Source organism: Chanodichthys erythropterus, chromosome 11 (genome assembly GCF_024489055.1).
Source record: "Chanodichthys erythropterus isolate Z2021 chromosome 11, ASM2448905v1, whole genome shotgun sequence".
NCBI classification, from domain to species: Eukaryota; Metazoa; Chordata; class Actinopteri; order Cypriniformes; family Xenocyprididae; genus Chanodichthys; species Chanodichthys erythropterus.
In genome coordinates, this window is record NC_090231.1 from 55,785,194 (window position 1) to 55,803,575 (window position 18,382).

The 18,382-nt window shown below is 36.7% G+C and overlaps 1 protein-coding gene across 5 annotated transcripts in view; it reads right to left on the reverse strand.

The window, feature by feature from the left end:
• Nucleotides 1-18,382, reverse strand: part of dennd5a (DENN/MADD domain containing 5A) — a 65,097-nt gene that overhangs the window by 14,882 nt on the left and 31,833 nt on the right. For 2 of the 5 annotated variants that reach the window (XM_067400109.1, XM_067400108.1), the window contains 9 exons: nucleotides 14,126-14,440; nucleotides 9,396-9,611; nucleotides 8,995-9,229; nucleotides 6,133-6,283; nucleotides 4,396-4,489; nucleotides 2,928-3,014; nucleotides 2,353-2,484; nucleotides 1,686-1,838; nucleotides 1,510-1,597 (listed from right to left, as the gene is read on the reverse strand). In XM_067400109.1, the coding sequence (XP_067256210.1) occupies nucleotides 1,510-1,597; nucleotides 1,686-1,838; nucleotides 2,353-2,484; nucleotides 2,928-3,014; nucleotides 4,396-4,489; nucleotides 6,133-6,283; nucleotides 8,995-9,229; nucleotides 9,396-9,611; nucleotides 14,126-14,440 (1,471 nt within the window). Of the gene's footprint in view, nucleotides 1-1,509; nucleotides 1,598-1,685; nucleotides 1,839-2,352; nucleotides 2,485-2,927; nucleotides 3,015-3,716; nucleotides 3,850-4,395; nucleotides 4,490-6,132; nucleotides 6,284-8,994; nucleotides 9,230-9,395; nucleotides 9,612-14,125; nucleotides 14,441-18,382 lie in introns of those variants that run through there. The other 3 variants (XM_067400112.1, XM_067400111.1, XM_067400113.1) reach the window with 2 other exon arrangements.

Consider the following 18,382-nt stretch of genomic DNA (forward strand, 5'->3'; position numbering starts at 1 on the left):
GTTTTAAATATGGATATTTTTCTAACAAAAACCCATCGTTTCACTTCAGAAGGCCTTTATTAACCCCCTGGAGTTGTATGAATTTTTTTTTTTTTTTTTCTGTCTTCAGAATTTGGGCTACCATTCACAACCATTATAAACCTTGGAGGACTAAGGATATTTTTAAATATATCTCTGATTGTGTTCATCTGAAAGAAGATAGTCATATATATCTGGGATTGCTCAAATCATGGGATCATTTTCGTTTTTGGGTGAACTATCCCTTTAAATCAAGACACATTTACTTGAGAAGCAAAGTGGTATAAGGTAAGAAGTCACCTCAGATCTTGAAAATAAATCAAAGGAAACAAGAAGATTCAAGCTGTGAACTCAATTTGAACAAACAAGTGTATTCTATGACAAAGACTGTTTCAGTCACTCAGTATGTATTTTTAATAATGTTATGTATGTATTTATGAATTTGATGTACTTTGATTCCATTTGATTGTGAGCACAGCATGCTTGCAGAGACTCCGCCCTCACACTCTTCTGATTGGCTGTGATTTTTGATTGATTTTATCATGTCTTGTAGTCAAGCTGGTTTGCTCGCATGCATAGTGTCTAGTTAGGACAATTTTTATTAATTTTTAATTTATTGTTTTTTTTTTGTAATATTCTATTTAGCTTTTTACTAAAAATCATGTTTTATTTATATCAGTTAGTTGCCAAGACATTTCTAATTTTTAAGTTTTTCCATCTAATATATATAATATTTCAATTAACAAAAACTTTTAAATAGTTTCAGTTTTAAGGCCTGTTCACACCAAGAATGAGAACTATAAAGATAACAACAACTATATTAACGTTTTGTCGTCTGCTGCTTTAAATGTTTGAGCTCTTTAAGTGGATTCTGATTGGCTGTCAATATTTTTATCATTCAGCAAATAGAAGAAAAAAACAAAAACAAACAAAGTTTGAAAGCGATTCCTATGATATCTTTCCTCTGTGCAGTTATCGTGATAGTTGTGGCGATGTCTTGCCTATTCTCACAAAATTAGAATAATTATTAGTTAACAATTACATTTAGTTAACAATAACACCACTGACAAAATAGCTGCGTTCACGCCATGGGAGTAATTACAGAGTTACTACATGTAAAAAGCAATCTTGTAGAACTTGTAATTATAACTTGTAAACTGGGAATTTTCTGAGAGCTCTGACTTGTACCATGTGACCACTGTAACTGACGCTGCAGATTCATATCAAGGCGTTGATACGCCAAGATACGTCAAGTTTTTAGCTTAGAATCATGAGCTAAATTTAACATCAAAGCTGGAATCGCCATGTTAGCCGAGTCTTTTGTCTGGTCCAAGTGAGAAGCACTTTCTGTGTGAGTGACCGTTAACAGAGTCGCCTGTAGAGGGTTTCAAATCCGTCACTTATGAGGTTGCAGCCTCAAAAGAAGGTCCCTATGTAGACAGCTAGAGGTATGGAGCAGAGTGACATTGCATCACATTCAAAGTATTTTACCAGGAGGACCGAGGCCTGCTGGAGTAGCGTCTCTCTTCTCTTTACTCTCTTGATAATGTAAGAGGTGCGACCACAAGGCGGATTTTCCCTGGCAAACACACAGAGAAGGACCAGGTCAAACAATCTGACTACATTATTACTTTGACAACATGTAATCGTAGATGTTGCCTATGTACCTGTTTGACCTGCAGACCATGGCTCCAGATTCTTTCCAGCAGATCACACAAGCTGGCGATGAGCGTGTTCTCCTCCACGCCAGTGATGCTAACCTCCCCGTGGCCGAGCTCCACCGCTTCCCGTCCCATCTTCTCCACCAGCATGCGCTTCGTCTGAGTCACAAATTAAATGGGGTTAGTTAAAGCCTACATCCTGATCTATCTGGAATTTGTCCCAAAACTCTGCGTTTCCATCGCGGTCTAAAGTACCGCTAAGGTTAGGCACTAGTCAGGTGACGTAGGACTGTGCGTGACTTTCCAGTTTTTGTCCTCTTGATATAAGCTTAATAAAGCCTGAACCTTGTCGTCGGTTCGTATTTTTAAACTCCACTGTTGATTTGAATAGCAAAAAATGCTGCATAGAGTTAACCTGCATGAACTCAACCAATCAGCATGTTCAGCTCCCAAGTCCCACCCCCGAAAGTTCCTGAACTTTGAAAAAGTACTACCTCGTGAACAGGGACTTTCTGAGGGGGGAATTTTTACCCGTAACTTAATTTAGACCCTGGTTCCTGTGGTTGAAACACACCGGGCACCACCCCAAAGTCCCTAGTTCCTGCAAGTTTTTGCGGTGGAAACACGGCTTTAGAGTCTATTAGCAAACCTAGAGGAAGATCAAAACACGCACCTTATTTCTGCACTCCTTTAACAGTCCCTCTACAAACTTCCAATTGGTCTGTGCAATGACTGAAGGAGACAGGTTGGAGAGTTTGGGCTGGCGGAGAGTGGTGCCAAGGTTCCTGGCCTCCTGGATGTATTTCTGAAATGGCAATTCCACAAAGTCACATGACGCCCAACAAAAGACTTCCATGCAGTTTGTGGCTTTTGAGCTACTTCGAATTCAGAGTTAAACAGCCAAATACCCCAGATTCCATTGGGATAAATCAAATGTGCTGCACACCTCCTGAAAAGTGAAGCCAAAACATTTTGTTTGCCCCCTGGTGGCTGGCTGCAGTATAGGTCATAAACCCCACCCTCTCCATGTAATCTAATGGGACTTGAGTCAAATAAAATATCCAATTACACTTTTTTATGTCATTATAAGTTGTTCTTATCACGCTTATTCAAGCGTTTTTCCAAATAAGTTTGGTTCTTGTTAGTTATTTGATGCTATAAAAAGGGGTGTAACGTCATGATTGACAGCTGTGCTTGTGATTGAGTCTGTGGGAGAGTGGGCGGGACCTTGATACCGCGGCTCACTACCTCAGGATCACTACTGCGCAGACTCTGGCTCCAAATGACGTCATCGGCACACAGCGGCCATTTCTGGGATATTTTGGCTTCATTTTTCTACAGTGGAAGGAAGTGGAGACACGTCATCCATATTTTTTTTCTTTTTTTACAGAATATGGGCTAAACGCAATGGTGAGCACAGATGGTTTTCTAATATACAGAACACCTATAACTAAGCATTTAAATCCTGAATTTGGTATTGTCTTAAATTAAATAACAGTTTGTGGAATCCCATGATGACATTTCCAAGTTATATTTCACCCACTAAATTAAATTATAAAATATATAAAATAATCTTCATTTTCTATGCAAACTATTATTTCTAAATGATTTTTTATTTTTATTTTGGGGCAATATATAACTGTGCAGTAACTTTAAATGACTCTCACATCTGGACTGATTTGTATATACAGTATGTGGGCAGAGATTTCATGTTGAATTTGCCAAATGTGACAAAAGCAGGAAGCTAGAGGCTGATGGGGAAGTGGGCTCAAGCATTTTAAGACATGGGGATCAATGGGGAATGTCAAAGTGGGGCACAGATTGAGATTCACAGCCTGAGAGCGGCCTGATCTCTCATCTATCACATACCACATCCACCTTGACGGACTTTAGACAGGGCCTGAAGGATTGCGAGAACCAGTAGTAGTCCAGAGCCAGCAGAAGCTGAAGCTCAGAGAACAGACACTCCACATGCTGAGAGTGCGTGTGTGTGTGTGTGTGTGTGTGTGTGTGTGTGTGTGTGTGTGTGTGTGTGTGTGTGTGGGGAAGACAGGAGAGAGACGGACAAGTGTGAAAAAAGAGGGGTGAAGAAAAGAGATCCAGGAAGTGAAAGTTATAAACAAACAAAACAAACAAAAAAAGAAACACATTAATCATGCTATGAAAGGAACTATAAGATAATGACAATGGACAATAAAATAACAGAACACACAAAGAAAAATAAAGAACAGGAGAAAAACATTAAAAAACAAACTAGTAAAACTAGTAAAGTAAAGTATTTTACACCAAAAATGTTGTACTGAAGGACTTTACATTTATTCTGGATATTTACTGACGCTTTCTTTCATTATTTGCTCCATCCATTAATCCATATATATACAAAATTATTTAGTGTGTACATATACACATGCACACACACAAGTTTGATTTGTGAATTGTGGGGACATTCCATAGGCGTAATGGTTTTTATACTGTACAAACCGTATTTTCTATCTCCCTACACCTAAACCTACCCATCACAGGAAACTGTGCACATTTCAAAAAATCTCATTCTGTATGATTTATAAGCCTTTTGAAAAATGGGGACATGGGGTAATGTCCTCATAAGTCACCCTCTCCTTGAAATATCTATGTCATACCCATGTCATTATACAAATTTGTGTCCTGATATGTCACAAAAACACGCACACACACACACTTCACATTATGTCCGTACCTCTCTCTGGTCATTGTCCAGATAGAGATGTTCAGTGTGCTGTTTCTGTCTGTCCCTCCTCCTCCATTGTGCTGGTGCACTGCGCTTCGCCCATCTAACACACCACAACAACACCATTAGATTAAAACAAAGCAATTCAAACAACTGAACCTTCACAGTTTGCATTTGGCTTATGAGAAATAGTCTCAACGCTTGATTTACCCAAGCAAGACACCTTCTTGGAGCAGCATCCTTGTTGGTCTTGGAATAAACTTAATATCAACTACGGCTGTGCCAATACAGCTGAAACAATATTTTTAAGCCGTAAGATATTTGATATTTAGCTCCGAATGGCTTCCGACGAACCATTATGATTGCTGTCCAGCAGATTTAAAGTGCTCCATTATGCTATTTTAAAGTTTCCTACAATAGTATGCATCCATGATCAAAACACACTTTAAAGGTGCCCAAGAACGTTCTTTCACAAGATGTAATATAAGTCTAAGGTGTCTCCTGAATGTGTCTGTGAAGTTTCAGCTCAAAATACCCCATAGATTTTTTTTTTTTTTTTTTTAACTGCCTATTTTGGGGCACCATTAACAATGCACTGAATTACACTCGGCACCGCCCCTTTAAATGGCGTGCTTCCTGCCACACGAGCTGTCGACTATATTACAGCGCATTTACAAAGTTCACACAGCTTATATAACCCTCAAATGGATCTTTACAAGATGTTCGTCATTATGTGAATTATGTGAGTAAAGTATTTATTTGGATGTTAAAAGTTTGATGCTGTCCTCTGTGGCTAACGGCTAATGCTACACTGTTGGAGAGATTTATAAAGAATGAAGTTGTGTTTATGAATTATACAGACTGCAAGTGTTTAAAAAAATGAAAATAGCTCTTGTCTCCGTGAATACAGTAATAAACTTGGTAACTTTAACCTCATTTAACAGTAACAGTAACATGCTAATGAAACTTTTAGAAAGACAATTTACAAATATCAGTAAAAATATCATGTTATCATGGATCATGTCAGTTATTATTGCTCCATCTGCCATTTTTCACTGTTGTTCTTGCTTGCTTACCTAGTCTGATGATTCGGCTGTGTGCAGCTCCAGACGTTAACTGGCTGCCCTTGTCTAATGCCTTTTATAATGTTGGGAACATGGGCTGGCATATGCAAATATTGGGGCGTAGACCCCCACTGTTACGTAACAGTCGGTGTTATGTTGAGATTCGCCTGTTCTTCGGAGGTCGTTTAAACAAATGAGATTTACACAAGAAGGAGGAAGCAATGGAGTTTGAGACTCACTGTATGTCATTTCCATGTACTGAACTCTTGTTATTCAACTATGCCAAGATAAATTCAATTTTTGAATCTAGGGCACCTTTAATTTTCTCATAATATCCATTGCAGCATCACCTTATTTCTCACAGTGTTCGAAACGGTTCGATAAAGAATTCCGTTTCTCTAAACTCCTCCTTTCCGAGATCCTCCTCTGCTCTAATTGGTCAGACGGCCCAGTCTGTTGTGATTGGTCTACTCTGCTCTGATTGGTTTTGAATCAATTCACTCAAACTAACACAGTTCAGAAGCACTGACTCACATGAATGATTCTATCCACCCTTATCAAATATTTTAGGGAAAGTCATTTCAGGACCAACAAGTGATGCTGACCCGATTTGATCATGTTGGTGCACTAATAACTGAGGTCTCAATACATCTAGGAAAAGCAGAGAGATCTTCATTCTCACTTGTTGCTGGTGGGCCCAGTGGAGAGCACATCGGACTGTAAGCGGGGGAAAAAGCCCGGCTCATAGCGGCCCTGACCGATCTTCATGTCCAGCAGGTGGGGATGCAGAGCCGTGTGGTCGATCTTACACAGTCTCATCTCGATGGCCTTTTCTGAAGTGACACACATCACAAGGGAGGAACTCGTCATAAAAACATTACTGATGAATCACCAAAGAAATAACGTTTTCATCACAGAGATAAAACCCGCAATGTGGGAGGAGTGCGAGTTAGTGATGTGGTCGAATGAAAGAGACAGTTAAGCCACTGATGTGAACCCACACGCCACGCTCAAAATATCTCTTACACAACACAAAATCTATCAGCCCCGACAGCATGAGCTGTAGACAATCATTTATTAAACATTTAATTTGTTTAAAGGGATATTTCACCCAAACGAAAATTCTGCATCAAAAAAAATTCGAAATAAATTAAAATGCAATAAAATAACTTTCTAATGAGCTCTATGATGATAAATGAGAGGCTTTAAATGGTTTCCCTGCAAATTTTAATCAATCATTATATACATTAATAATAAATAACATTTCCATTTGGCTCTCTATGCTTGAACTGTCCAATTTCAACAGCAGAGCTAATGGCCGACATCTGAATGCACAAACACACGTGATTCAAACATCCTATCCATAATGCATTGCAGGAAGAGGAATTCAGCATGACCGCTGCATGACGTGAGCTGCCTATGGATTACAGGTTAAAATTATTGTTATAATAATAACATTGTTATAATAATAACAAGGCTTTTTACCCTTGCGTATTTATAGCAACTGATAACTTTATTTCCAAAGCCATTTTTACTTGCATTTGGCACTGGGCTAGTGTTAAATTTCCATGTTTTTTCTTATTTGTGAATGTGAGGGTCATTTTCAAATGGGTTTCGTATACATCAAATGTGAAATGCACAAGTTTTGATGTTAAAACTTATTGATTGTGGCTTTATTTTTATTGACGTGACCATTTTCAGAAACCTAGCTTTTAAAATATCGGAAAATTTATCTATTTTCGTCAAGAAGCATCATTAAAAAAAAAAAGGAAATCTAAGTTTTTATTTAACTTAATAATACATTTTCTAAATTATGGAAGCTTGTTTTTGCCACGGAATAAAAAATAAAAAAGCGACATTTTATCTCATACATTTATATTTCACAATTCTAACTTTTTTCTCACAATTCCGAGTTTATATCTCACAATTCTGAGAGAACTGTCTGAATATAAGATATAAACTTGCAATTCTGGCTTTTTTTCTTGCAATTGTGAGGTTATAAAATTTTGCAGTTTATCCAGCAATTCTGAAGATATAAACTCGCAATTCAAAAAATTTTTATCAAAGACGACATTTTTCTCACAGTTGTGACATATAAAATTCGCAACTGCGAGTTGTAATGTCCGAATTGTGAGATATAAACTCAAAGTTCTAAAAAAAAAAAAAAAAACTGAGATTAATAGTCGCAATTATTTTTTTTATTCCATGAAACAAGCTTCCATATAAATATAATTTATAAATAAAATTCAACATTTAATTTTATTTAAAGTTGCAATGAAACCAAAGAGGCTACAAACCATTTTTTACGTATATTTTGACAAACAACTAATTAACAAATTATCGATAAACAGAAAAAAAAAAAAAGAAAAAAAAAAAAGTAGGACGAAGACTTAATTTCAAATTCGCCAAGTGCCAAATAAAGTAAAAAATTGGCTTTGCCAAATTAAGTTATCAGTACAAATATGATTATATATGACTATATAATATGATTAGATATTATAACAATAAAAAGATAAAAAACTATTATTATAACAATCATTTTTATTTCACTATGTATAATACATTTTCCTAAATTATGGAAGCCTTAAAATAAAAAAATAAAAAGGTAATTGTAACATTTTATTTCATGTTTATAATTTTTCCTCGCAATTCCGAGTTTATATCTCACAATTCTAAGAAAAAAATCTGAATATAAGATATAGACAAGCAATTCTAGCTTTTTATCTTACAATTGCGAGGATATATCCAGAAATTCTGACTTTTTTTCCTTCAAAATTGAGAAATAAATTCATGCTATATAATTCAGCTAACATTATTTTTTTTCTTGCAATTGTGCAATTATATCTCACAGTTCTGAGAAAAAAGTCAGAAACGTGAGATATAAACCTGCAATTTATTATATCCCGCAATTTACTTTTTCCCTCAGAATTTTTACAATTGTGAGCTATAAAGTCTCAAGTCTCAAGTTTAAAGTCTAAAGTCTGAATTGCGAGACATAAACATAAAAAGTCACAAATTACCTTAATATTTTTATTCCATGGCTGAAACAAACTTACACACTAATGTAACTTATAAATAAAATTCAAAATGTTATTTGATTTAAAGCTGCGCTGAAACAGAAGAGCTGACAGATCTTTTCTTCCATCTATTCTGACGTACAACCAATATCAACGGATTATCAAAAAAAAAAAAAAAAAAAATGTAGGATGGAGACCTGGATCTATCTATAGGTCACTGATTGGATGGAGGCAGATCTGAATGTCAGAGTTTAAGTGGACTAGTCCAGTGACTTAAGTGACTTATGTGTTGTTTTTACCATTCACAATAAGATCCATATTTCAAGCATTTACAAAACAGATCTGGTGAATTTGAACATTTTAACATGTTATTTACAGTAAAATAATGCAAAATACAGTTTCAAGGTCAGTAAAAAGAATATTTATGGCAGGTCAATTTAAATGAAAACGGTTTATACCCTACATGCAAGTATTCTGAATTGTTCCATTTGTAAAATAAACTAGTCACTATTCTTAAGCCGCCTCACCTGCTTCATCAATATTGGTGCATTTCTGGTACATGGAGGTCCGCAGGGTGGGCGTCCTGACATTTAACATGCGGATCTTGTCAACACGGGAGTCAAACACTCGCAGCGTGTGCTCTTTGTCCTCGTCATCGTGGCAGAGGATCTTACTGTCGATGAAAGAGGCAAACATCTGCGTCTCCAGGAAGCGAGACAGGAATGGCAGGTAAGGTTCTGGCTGATCCGACAGGAAGGAGGCCTGAAAAATGTATAAATGAAGGCTACATCAAAAAAAAAATCCAACACTTCTTGGTCAGTTACTCTGCTTATAACTTATAATGTTCATTATAAAATGAACATTATTAACCATCCTTTTAGTTTGTTCTAACAGGTAACTTCTGAAACACAGACTAGTGAAATATTACCTTGTCAAAGTTCTGCATCTGGTCTCGGTTGCTGAACCAGGACTCTTTGTCTTGGCTGGGCTGAATGACGAACACCTCATAGTCAGAGAACATCTGCGTGAAGCGGTTGGCGAAGACCTCTCGCACCCGAATGTTCAGCTGATGCGTTTTCATCTCATCTTCATCACACTGCACTTTCGAATCCTTATTAGTGCTCGTGTCCTCCTTCACATCCAACTGTCAAACATAACGAAAGAAAAAAATATTTATAAACAAGCACAAAAAATATATGTCCACGGACGTCATGTTGTATTAAAGTCAGAATGAAACGGAAGTTGCGATAGTCTTTTCTCTTTCTTATTGTGACATACATATATATATATACACACACACAAGTGAAATGGCTTCTCGAAAAAGAAAAAATGTAGGGCGGGACTTGATTTTGTCAATCTGGGATTGATTGGATGGATGTGGTTTGCTATTGGTTGATCTCATGTAAGTGACAGGTTGCCCCGCCCTCACGCCAGTAAACACATCAACAGAGAAGAGATGTTGCTGCGAGAGGGAGTGGAAGATATTTTGATTCAAGATTACAAGGGATTACAAAGATTAAAAAAATATATAATTACGTGCACGGATAACTAATTTCTAATTCCATAAAAAAACAATGAATAATCTACGTAATTATCTAAAATTGATGATGGTGTGAATGGCACTGGAAGCAGAGATGACATGACAAGACAAAGGCATAGCTGACAAATATTAAAGGGGACTTATTCTTAGCCCCTTTTTTCAAGATGTAATATAAGTCTCTGGTGTCCGTCTGGTGGTACGTTTTCGTTTTTGGCAGAATATCCGAGGCACGAGTTCTACAGGCTCCACCCTCCTCTGGAAAGGGGGCGGAGAGCAGCAGCTCATTTGCATTTGGAGAAAAGCGTCTGCTAAATGACTAAGGCCGCATTTACACTGCAAGTCTTAATGCACAGATCCGATCTTTTGACCATATCCAATTTTTTTGGATGATGTGCTTACATTTCTTTTAAAAGTGACCTGCATCCGATGTCTCCTTTTTACACTGCACTTGGCGAAACGTATTAAAAATACCATATATGACATCACAAATCAATTTCAATGGTACATTGAGCTTAATTACTTGACATGAATTCATAAACCCTTTTAATGCAATAGTTACATCCCTACATAAAAATAATACAAATTCTTCACGACAGTATAACATACGCAGCTCTGCTAAAAGCGTGTGAGTTGAATAATACTCGGGTACGGGTAGATATTCACAGCTTCATGGGCTCAAATCTGCCGTCCTATACTAGTTTTTTATTTTATTTTTTTTATCATAAAACCAATGCATTCATCAGTGATTGTATATCAAGGGTAGTTGTAAGTTTGTGTGCTTTTTATTTTGTGGTTTCAATGGAACGAATAGGGACTGAAGCGCGCGTCTGTGCACGAGCCGTCGTCAACAACAGCGGCAACGAGCACTCAGTGGGATTTGAAGAGCAACACATTTCAACGTCAGATCGGCTTTTATTTAACACAAACAAATGAAATTAATAATCTGCCACTCAACTACGGATGCTCTGTTTGTTATAGTCTGTACCGCGAAATGTTAAAAAACCCTCACTTTCCAATGACGTAGGAGTCGCATTTACAGGGGAATATCCGATCTGTCCACTTACACTGCAGGCGCAAACGCACGTATCCGATTCATATCTGATTTATAACCACATATGAATGAGGCCTGAAACCGATCTGTGTAAATCAGAATCCATGCGCTTTTTTCCTGCTTACACGACGTGACTCATATCCGATCTGTGCCACATGGGAGGAAAAAAATCGGAATTTGGTCACTTGAACCATGCAGTGTAAATGGGGCCTAAATGTAAATGTAAATGTAATGCATTTAAAGATACATTCATGAAAACAGCATGTTTTTCCTTCCACTCAAAAAAATGGACATTTACAACATGGTATAATAAATGATCTGTGTGGTATTTTGATCTGAAACTTCACAGACACATTCTGGGGACACCAGAGACTAATATTACATCCTGTAAAGAGGGGCATAATAGGTAGCAGACTAAATTATTGGAAAAGTCCGACATGCATCACCAGAGAGAAGTGTGACATTTCACTAGAAGATAGAGTTATGACATTTTGCTTTAAAAAAAAATACAATGCATGGATGAATCGTTCAATAAGATCAATAGCTAGCATTTAGAAAATAGAATTTCCATTTCATGCCAACTTTAAAAGTACAGGAAGGGGTTAACAGAGCTGGAACAAGAGAGTGGGAAAATGTGAGAGCAAATATCAGCACAGCTTCTGGAGCTGATCTGAGTTATCTATTCTCCATGGTAACACCCTGAATGGAGAGCAGGGAGTGCTGGGAACGGAAGTCTACAAATCTGCTTTGATTTATAAGGCAAATGAGACTCGTTCCCGAGAGAATATAACCGTACAGAGCAAGTGGCAATACACAGAGAGAAAGAAAAGCAAACAAGTGCCTGACAGCTCACTCTAAATATGGGAATCACTGAATACCAAGTCAGTATAAAGGAATTGAAGTAGTGCAGCTTTAAAGATGTGACAAACTCTCTCTAGGAGCTATATTAAGAGTAAGGGGTCAATCCCTGTTCTTTAGAAAGACTGTATGCCCTTAAGCTGCTTAATGTCATCAACAGAGACCTCGAGCTTTCTGAGAATCAGAACAGAGCGCGCTCAGTCTTAACAGCCATTTATTCATCTTTTCATTGCCCACACAATAATTACGATTATTGCCCACACTGAAAAGACAGACTTTGTTTTCCACAAAGCAGCTGTCATCACTGCTGAAGTTATTGTTCGGAAAAAAAGGTTTTATTGAATTCACAGCAAATCCCCAGATGAACACAGGAGTGTGAAAATCTCTTTTGTCAAGAGAATTTACAGCGTCAAGAAATGAACCGTGGAACAAATGTGGAATATTCTGATCTAAATGCAAATTGTGTAATATTTTGTTAAATCTAAAAACTTTATTTATTGCGTATCTGTGCTTACAGTCAGCTGTTTTGTGTATGTGAGCCTTTTGTTTTTCTATGCTTTTTTTTTTTTTTTTGAATAGTAAAATACAACTTGTAGCTGTAGTTTGCCGAATAATTTTGTCAGATAAATACCTTTCCCTCATTTAAAATATTTAAAAATTCTAAAACATTTTCCTCATATTTTGATGGTTTAATTGGGGTCATTAAAAACAAATATCTCCTCCGGACATCACTTTTGGACACTACTGTGCATGAATACATTCATGTAATTACATTAAGAATACATAATTGTATGTGTAACTGTGTTCAAGGACTTTTGTTTTGATATATCTGCCTATGTTCAGTTCCTGTGTATTTAGTTCCTGTTTCCCATGTCTCCATTCTTATCTAGTTAGTTTCCATAGTTACCCTTGTTTGTTACCATGTAAACTAATCACCTGCACCTGTCTATCACTAGTACCTTGTTATCTAGTGTATTTAAACCCTCAATCATCCTCTGTTCATTGTCTTCGTGCTGGTGTTTCTCTTTATTGTTCCTTGTGTTTATTAAATGTGATTTCATCATTTATCACCTGGATTATCAAGTCAAGCCAGTACGTGACAGTATGGTGGTACTGGCATGCTGTCCAGTACATAGAAGCAAAGTACATAGTATTAGTGTAATTGAGAACTGGCAAACAGCCAGAATTTGGTGTTTTTATGAAAGTTTTGTTTTCTCTGACATCTTTTTGTTAAAGTGTTTGGTGCTAAAGTTGTTTAAATTGTAATTTTGAATACTTTTTGAGGTTGATGAACTTTATTATGCAATTCCCACAGGAAACAGAGCTGTAAACAGTGCTTTATGGATCATTATGTTCTGTCCCTTCCATGTCCTTATTATGTTATGATAATATGGATGCCAATCAGTGTGATAATCAAACATTTTAAATGTTTATTCACTTGCCTCCGAACTAAGGGACAAAATGAATTTGGCACCTGTGGTTTGTCGTCAATTATCACAGAAAAAAAAATATTGTCTTTATTACAGGATATTCCTTTAAAGTGCCCCTATTATGCTATTTTAAAGGATTTTGTTTTGGAGGTCTCCTAGAACAGGTTTCCATGCATCCAAGGTCAAAAACAGTTTAATTTCCTGATAATATACATTGCAGCTTCACCTCTTTTCTCACAGTGTCTGAAACGGTTCAATCAAGGATTCGGTCTCTCTAACCCCCACCTTTCCGAGAGCTTCCTCTGCTCTGATTGGTCAGACAGCCCAGTCTGTTGTGATTGGTCAACTGTTACAGCGTGTGTCAGAAACTAAAGTCCATTATCTGAATTTCAGCTCTTCCTCAGTGTTTGATACACAGTGATATGATGATTTTACTGTATCAATCTGAGCCTGAGTTCGATAATTAAACATTGGAAGTAGTAGTACTAAGTGGTTGACATTGTTCGCAGGCAGCCAATGCAGACCATAGACTGGCACTATGCAAATCTGTTACAAACCTACGTAGGTTCATGTAGGAAGTGAGACTCGTTTCAGGAAGTTCAGAATCGATTCTTTCATTTGGGAGACAATAACTTTGATCTATGAAACTTTGCAGACCTTTCACATTCACAGCTTGTAATACAAAGTAGCATAATAGGGGCACTTTAAAGAACCATAACAAGCATTTTTGGCACTGTTTAGTCAGTTCTGTGTCTTTGTGTCCTCGTTCTCATGCTCACCTTCTCCAGACTGACTCCAGTCCTCTTGACCAGCGCCTGCAGACGAGCTATGGTTTGGTTTTCTCTCAGTAAGTACGAGTTGAGTGGCGAGCCGGCCAGGTTGCCGTTGCGTTTGTCAGAGGACATGTCACCTGAGCGGAAGCCCCTGATCTTGCTTTGGACCTCGCTGCATTGTGGGTTTGCCTCCGGAGACATGCCGAACGCCAACAGCACCTCCGAGATCTCCTGGATGAACTCCAACTTGTTGGGAAACTGAGGCAGGTCCTCGGGTAGCTCGATGAAGTGGTTGTCAATATCGACAAAACACAGGTTGGCCTGAAGGGTACAAGAGTCATTTCATTACAATCATTGATCTATGGCTTTATGTAATGGAGATTTCTAACAGATTACGGACTATAGCTGGGTTTCCATTACAGATTTACACAAAACTTTTGCAATATTTTCAAAATGTCGATAAAAAATGACGACGCTTCCATTCACACGTTATGCAACCAAAACTTTTTTTTCACGATAAGTCATTCCAAAATTCATGGCAAAGGATGTTAATAGGTTTAAGTATATCACAGCCACTGCACTAACCATTATTTTAATAAAAGAAGATGTGTTTTCCAAGAGTTATGGCAAGGAAATCCCCTTATGGGGCGTTCACACCAGACGCGACTATTCGCGCGTAGTTGGACACCTGAACATTTTGAATTTACTCGCTTCATTCGCGCATGAAATTCACTTTACAACAGATGTGAATTTGCGTCATGAGAGGGGCTTCTGCCAGGCGGCTTGTCTCGTTTCTGCACACTTCCTCTGAATAAACACATCAACTCGTCAGCAGGAAAGTAGTTGTAAAATACGGTGAATAAGCTCAATGTGCCAGCTTTAGCTAGCTTGTAATCTCAATATGTATATTATATATATATATAGCTCAAATTGAGTAAAGAGCGTTTTTTACAACTTACCAGATTGTCCGACTTCCTCACTCACTCAAGATCCTTTTTATTCCTTTTTCTATAAAAAAAAGGAAGATGTATCGTACAGCGAAGATGATTTTGTCCTCCATTGTAATCACGTCACTACTAGAGAAAGATCCTGATTGGTTAACGCAAATTTTCGCCAAAGTTCAGATTTTTCAACTCGCCCGAAACGCTCTATTCGCCGAATCATGCTGCAGGATGTCTATTCGCGTCTTTGCATTGACTTAACATGGAAATCACTCGCGCTTAACGCTTCATTCGCGTCTGGTGTGAACGCACCATTATACTTGGGTTCAGCCAGGTGTGAGGTGTTTCTGGGTGTTTCTCCCTCCTATCTGCTTCAAGGTCTTTATAAATTGCGCCATTTCTTTGTTGTTCAGAATCCAGTATTCCCATAATTCTTTTGTCTTTTATGAGTTTAATAAAGAACTCTGTCTCATCTTCTGTTCAAACATACCACAGCATCTTTAAAGGGGTCATGAACTGAAAACAAGAGGTACCATACTATAAAAAATATCCTGTAAGTTTCAGAACCTTGTTAGTCCAAAAACAGCTTTTATTGTAACCAAGCCCAGATAATGACTTCTAGATGGAATCTAGAAAGAAAATCAATGCCTACTTCATCATTGCAACATTAGTGATGTAAATGTCTCAGTTGAGCTTTATTTATTTGTATTCAGTTAATTTCACTGTGGATTCTTTGGTAAATCAGTCACGTTTCGGCGCAGGCTTTGCAAACAGACTTTTACGATATGGACTCGACAGTAAAGCAACAACATGTAAATAACTGTGTTAATTCTAATGCCTGATCTGATATGTGATGATTCATGTACAGTCAGATGTTCTTTGTCTATGTGTCAGTAAATCAAACGGTCAACTTTACATTGCTTCTCTTAGTAGGATGAAAATAATCTGTTCTTTAAACTGTGATTAAATTATATATAGAAAGCAATCAAAGAACGCTCCCTTTACAATCACTGGAGCTGTCAATCAAACAGCACGAGTTTATCAGTAAGTTCTGGACTCTCGCCAAAACTCCCGTTTTATTCAACGAATCTCTTAGTTATATTGTGTTTGCAATGTTAGTTATGATGAAAGCATTCGTTAGTGTGATGAGATCACTGCTTTCATGCATTCAACAACATGTCTGTGATCGGCTACAATGTTCATCACTGCAACCTTTCATGCCACGATCTAAATATAATGCCATAGATCTTAATGTAATGCTATATTCAACACTTTTCATGATTAGTAAACTTTGAGAGCTGTAACAGTAAAAATGTGCAAAAAGTTTTCGAGAGAGATATACATGTAAAGCTTAGTTATTTCATATGCAAAGATGTCAGCCAATCACAGCAGTGGGCGTTTCCACTGAAGTCTCACAGCAGACACGCCCCTTTAAACAGAGCATTCAAATCAGAGTAATAAAATCAGGGTTGGAAAAATTCCTTTTATTTCTAAATTATGACAATTTTTGATGTAAAAATCATACTAACATTATAAGTGCACCCCAGGAAACATTATAAAACAATAAAAAAAACGCAGTTCATGACCCCTTTAAAGAATGATTGACTTTTATGCACACCAGGTGACCTGTAAATGTGAAAAAACTGTTTCCATTGCAGTTTTTTGAAATACTCCTTTTTGAATTGCCTGAAAAACCACCTCATACGAGTGTAAAAACTTTTTTGTGATATATGGGAGTTTTTGCGAAATTGACGTGTCTCCATTGGGCGTGATTTCAATTCGCAATTTCAGTTTGCTAAATTTGAAGGGTAATGGAAATGCAGCTAATGTAGTAACACTGACTTCCATCTCTGTCCACTAGAGGGCTTTGGACAAACTAACAAACCAAAAGATGCCAAGTTGAGAATTATACACTAAAAACTTAATTTTGATCATTTTATATATTAAATGCAAGAACAAATAGCAATGCACACCACCAAAAATACCTAAAAGTACTATAGTACTACCATGTTTTCTTGTACAACGGTCAAAAGTTTGGAATAATTCAGATTTTTTGTTTTTGTTTTGAAAAGTCTTTTATGCTCACCAAGGCTGCATTTATTCGACCAAAAAGTGCAGTAAAAACAATAATATTGAGAAATATTATTACAATTTGAATGAATAATTTTCCATTTGAATATATGTTCAAATTAAATCTATTCCTGTGATGCAAAGCTGAATTTTCAGCATCGTTATATCCAGTCTTCAATGTCACATGATCCTTCAGAAATCATTCTAATATGCCACAGTAGATTTTTAATTTGCAGAGATACACCAGAGCTTGTTTTCCCTGCAAGTTTGCGCCACAGATTTCTTTCATAAGCATTAAAAGAAGCAAAAGAAGTGCCAATGTAGCCGACCTATGTTTGATATTAGATTTGCTCTGACAGAAACATACTTTTTTCTGCTGCTTTTCAAGTAAGATCAAGGAAAGATTAGACATCTCATCAGTCAGCCAGGTCACAGAGATTATTTTCCTACAAAAAGGTATTACAAATATTGTTTCAGTCACATCTCAGTACGGAGATGAAGAACACCTGAAGGGTTTTACAGGGAGATATAATTAATCTAGACTCTGAATAAAATATTCTAGTTTACATGTATATTCCACTGGTATGCTACATATAATATAATATACAACCAACCACACCGTGAATGTCGCATTCATTTAACACACTCTTTATGTGGACTTTATGTATGAGTATGACAGTGCCATTTATTTTTTATAGCATCTACATTTTAAGCCCTAGTAGTGAAAATGCAGATAGATCTGGGAAGATTCATTTTATTAAATTTTAATTTTGCTTTCAACTTTGTTTATTTTACTCTATTTTTTAAACTACTATGTAATAATGCCTGTTTGATGGTCTCTGGCTTTTAAAAAGACACTTTTTCTGTTTCAGAGCAAACACAAACACATGATCCTTCAGAAATCATTCAAATATGATGGTTTGATGCTCAATTATTAATAATGGTTCTTATTATCACTGTCTGAAATCAGATTTTGGTGCTTAATATTTTTTGTGCAAATCATGATTCACTTTTTCAGGATTCTTTGATGGATAGAAAGTTCAAAACAACCACATTTATTTTAAATCGAAATCTTTTGTAATTTTATAAATGTCTTTACTGTCACTTTTGATCAATTTAATGCTTTCTTGCTGAATAAAATGTAATTTCTTTTCATTTAATAAAAAAAAAAAAATCAAACCTTAACCCAAACTTTTAAATGGTAGTCTATCAGTTTCCACAAAAATATTAAGCAGCAAAAACTGTTTTCAAC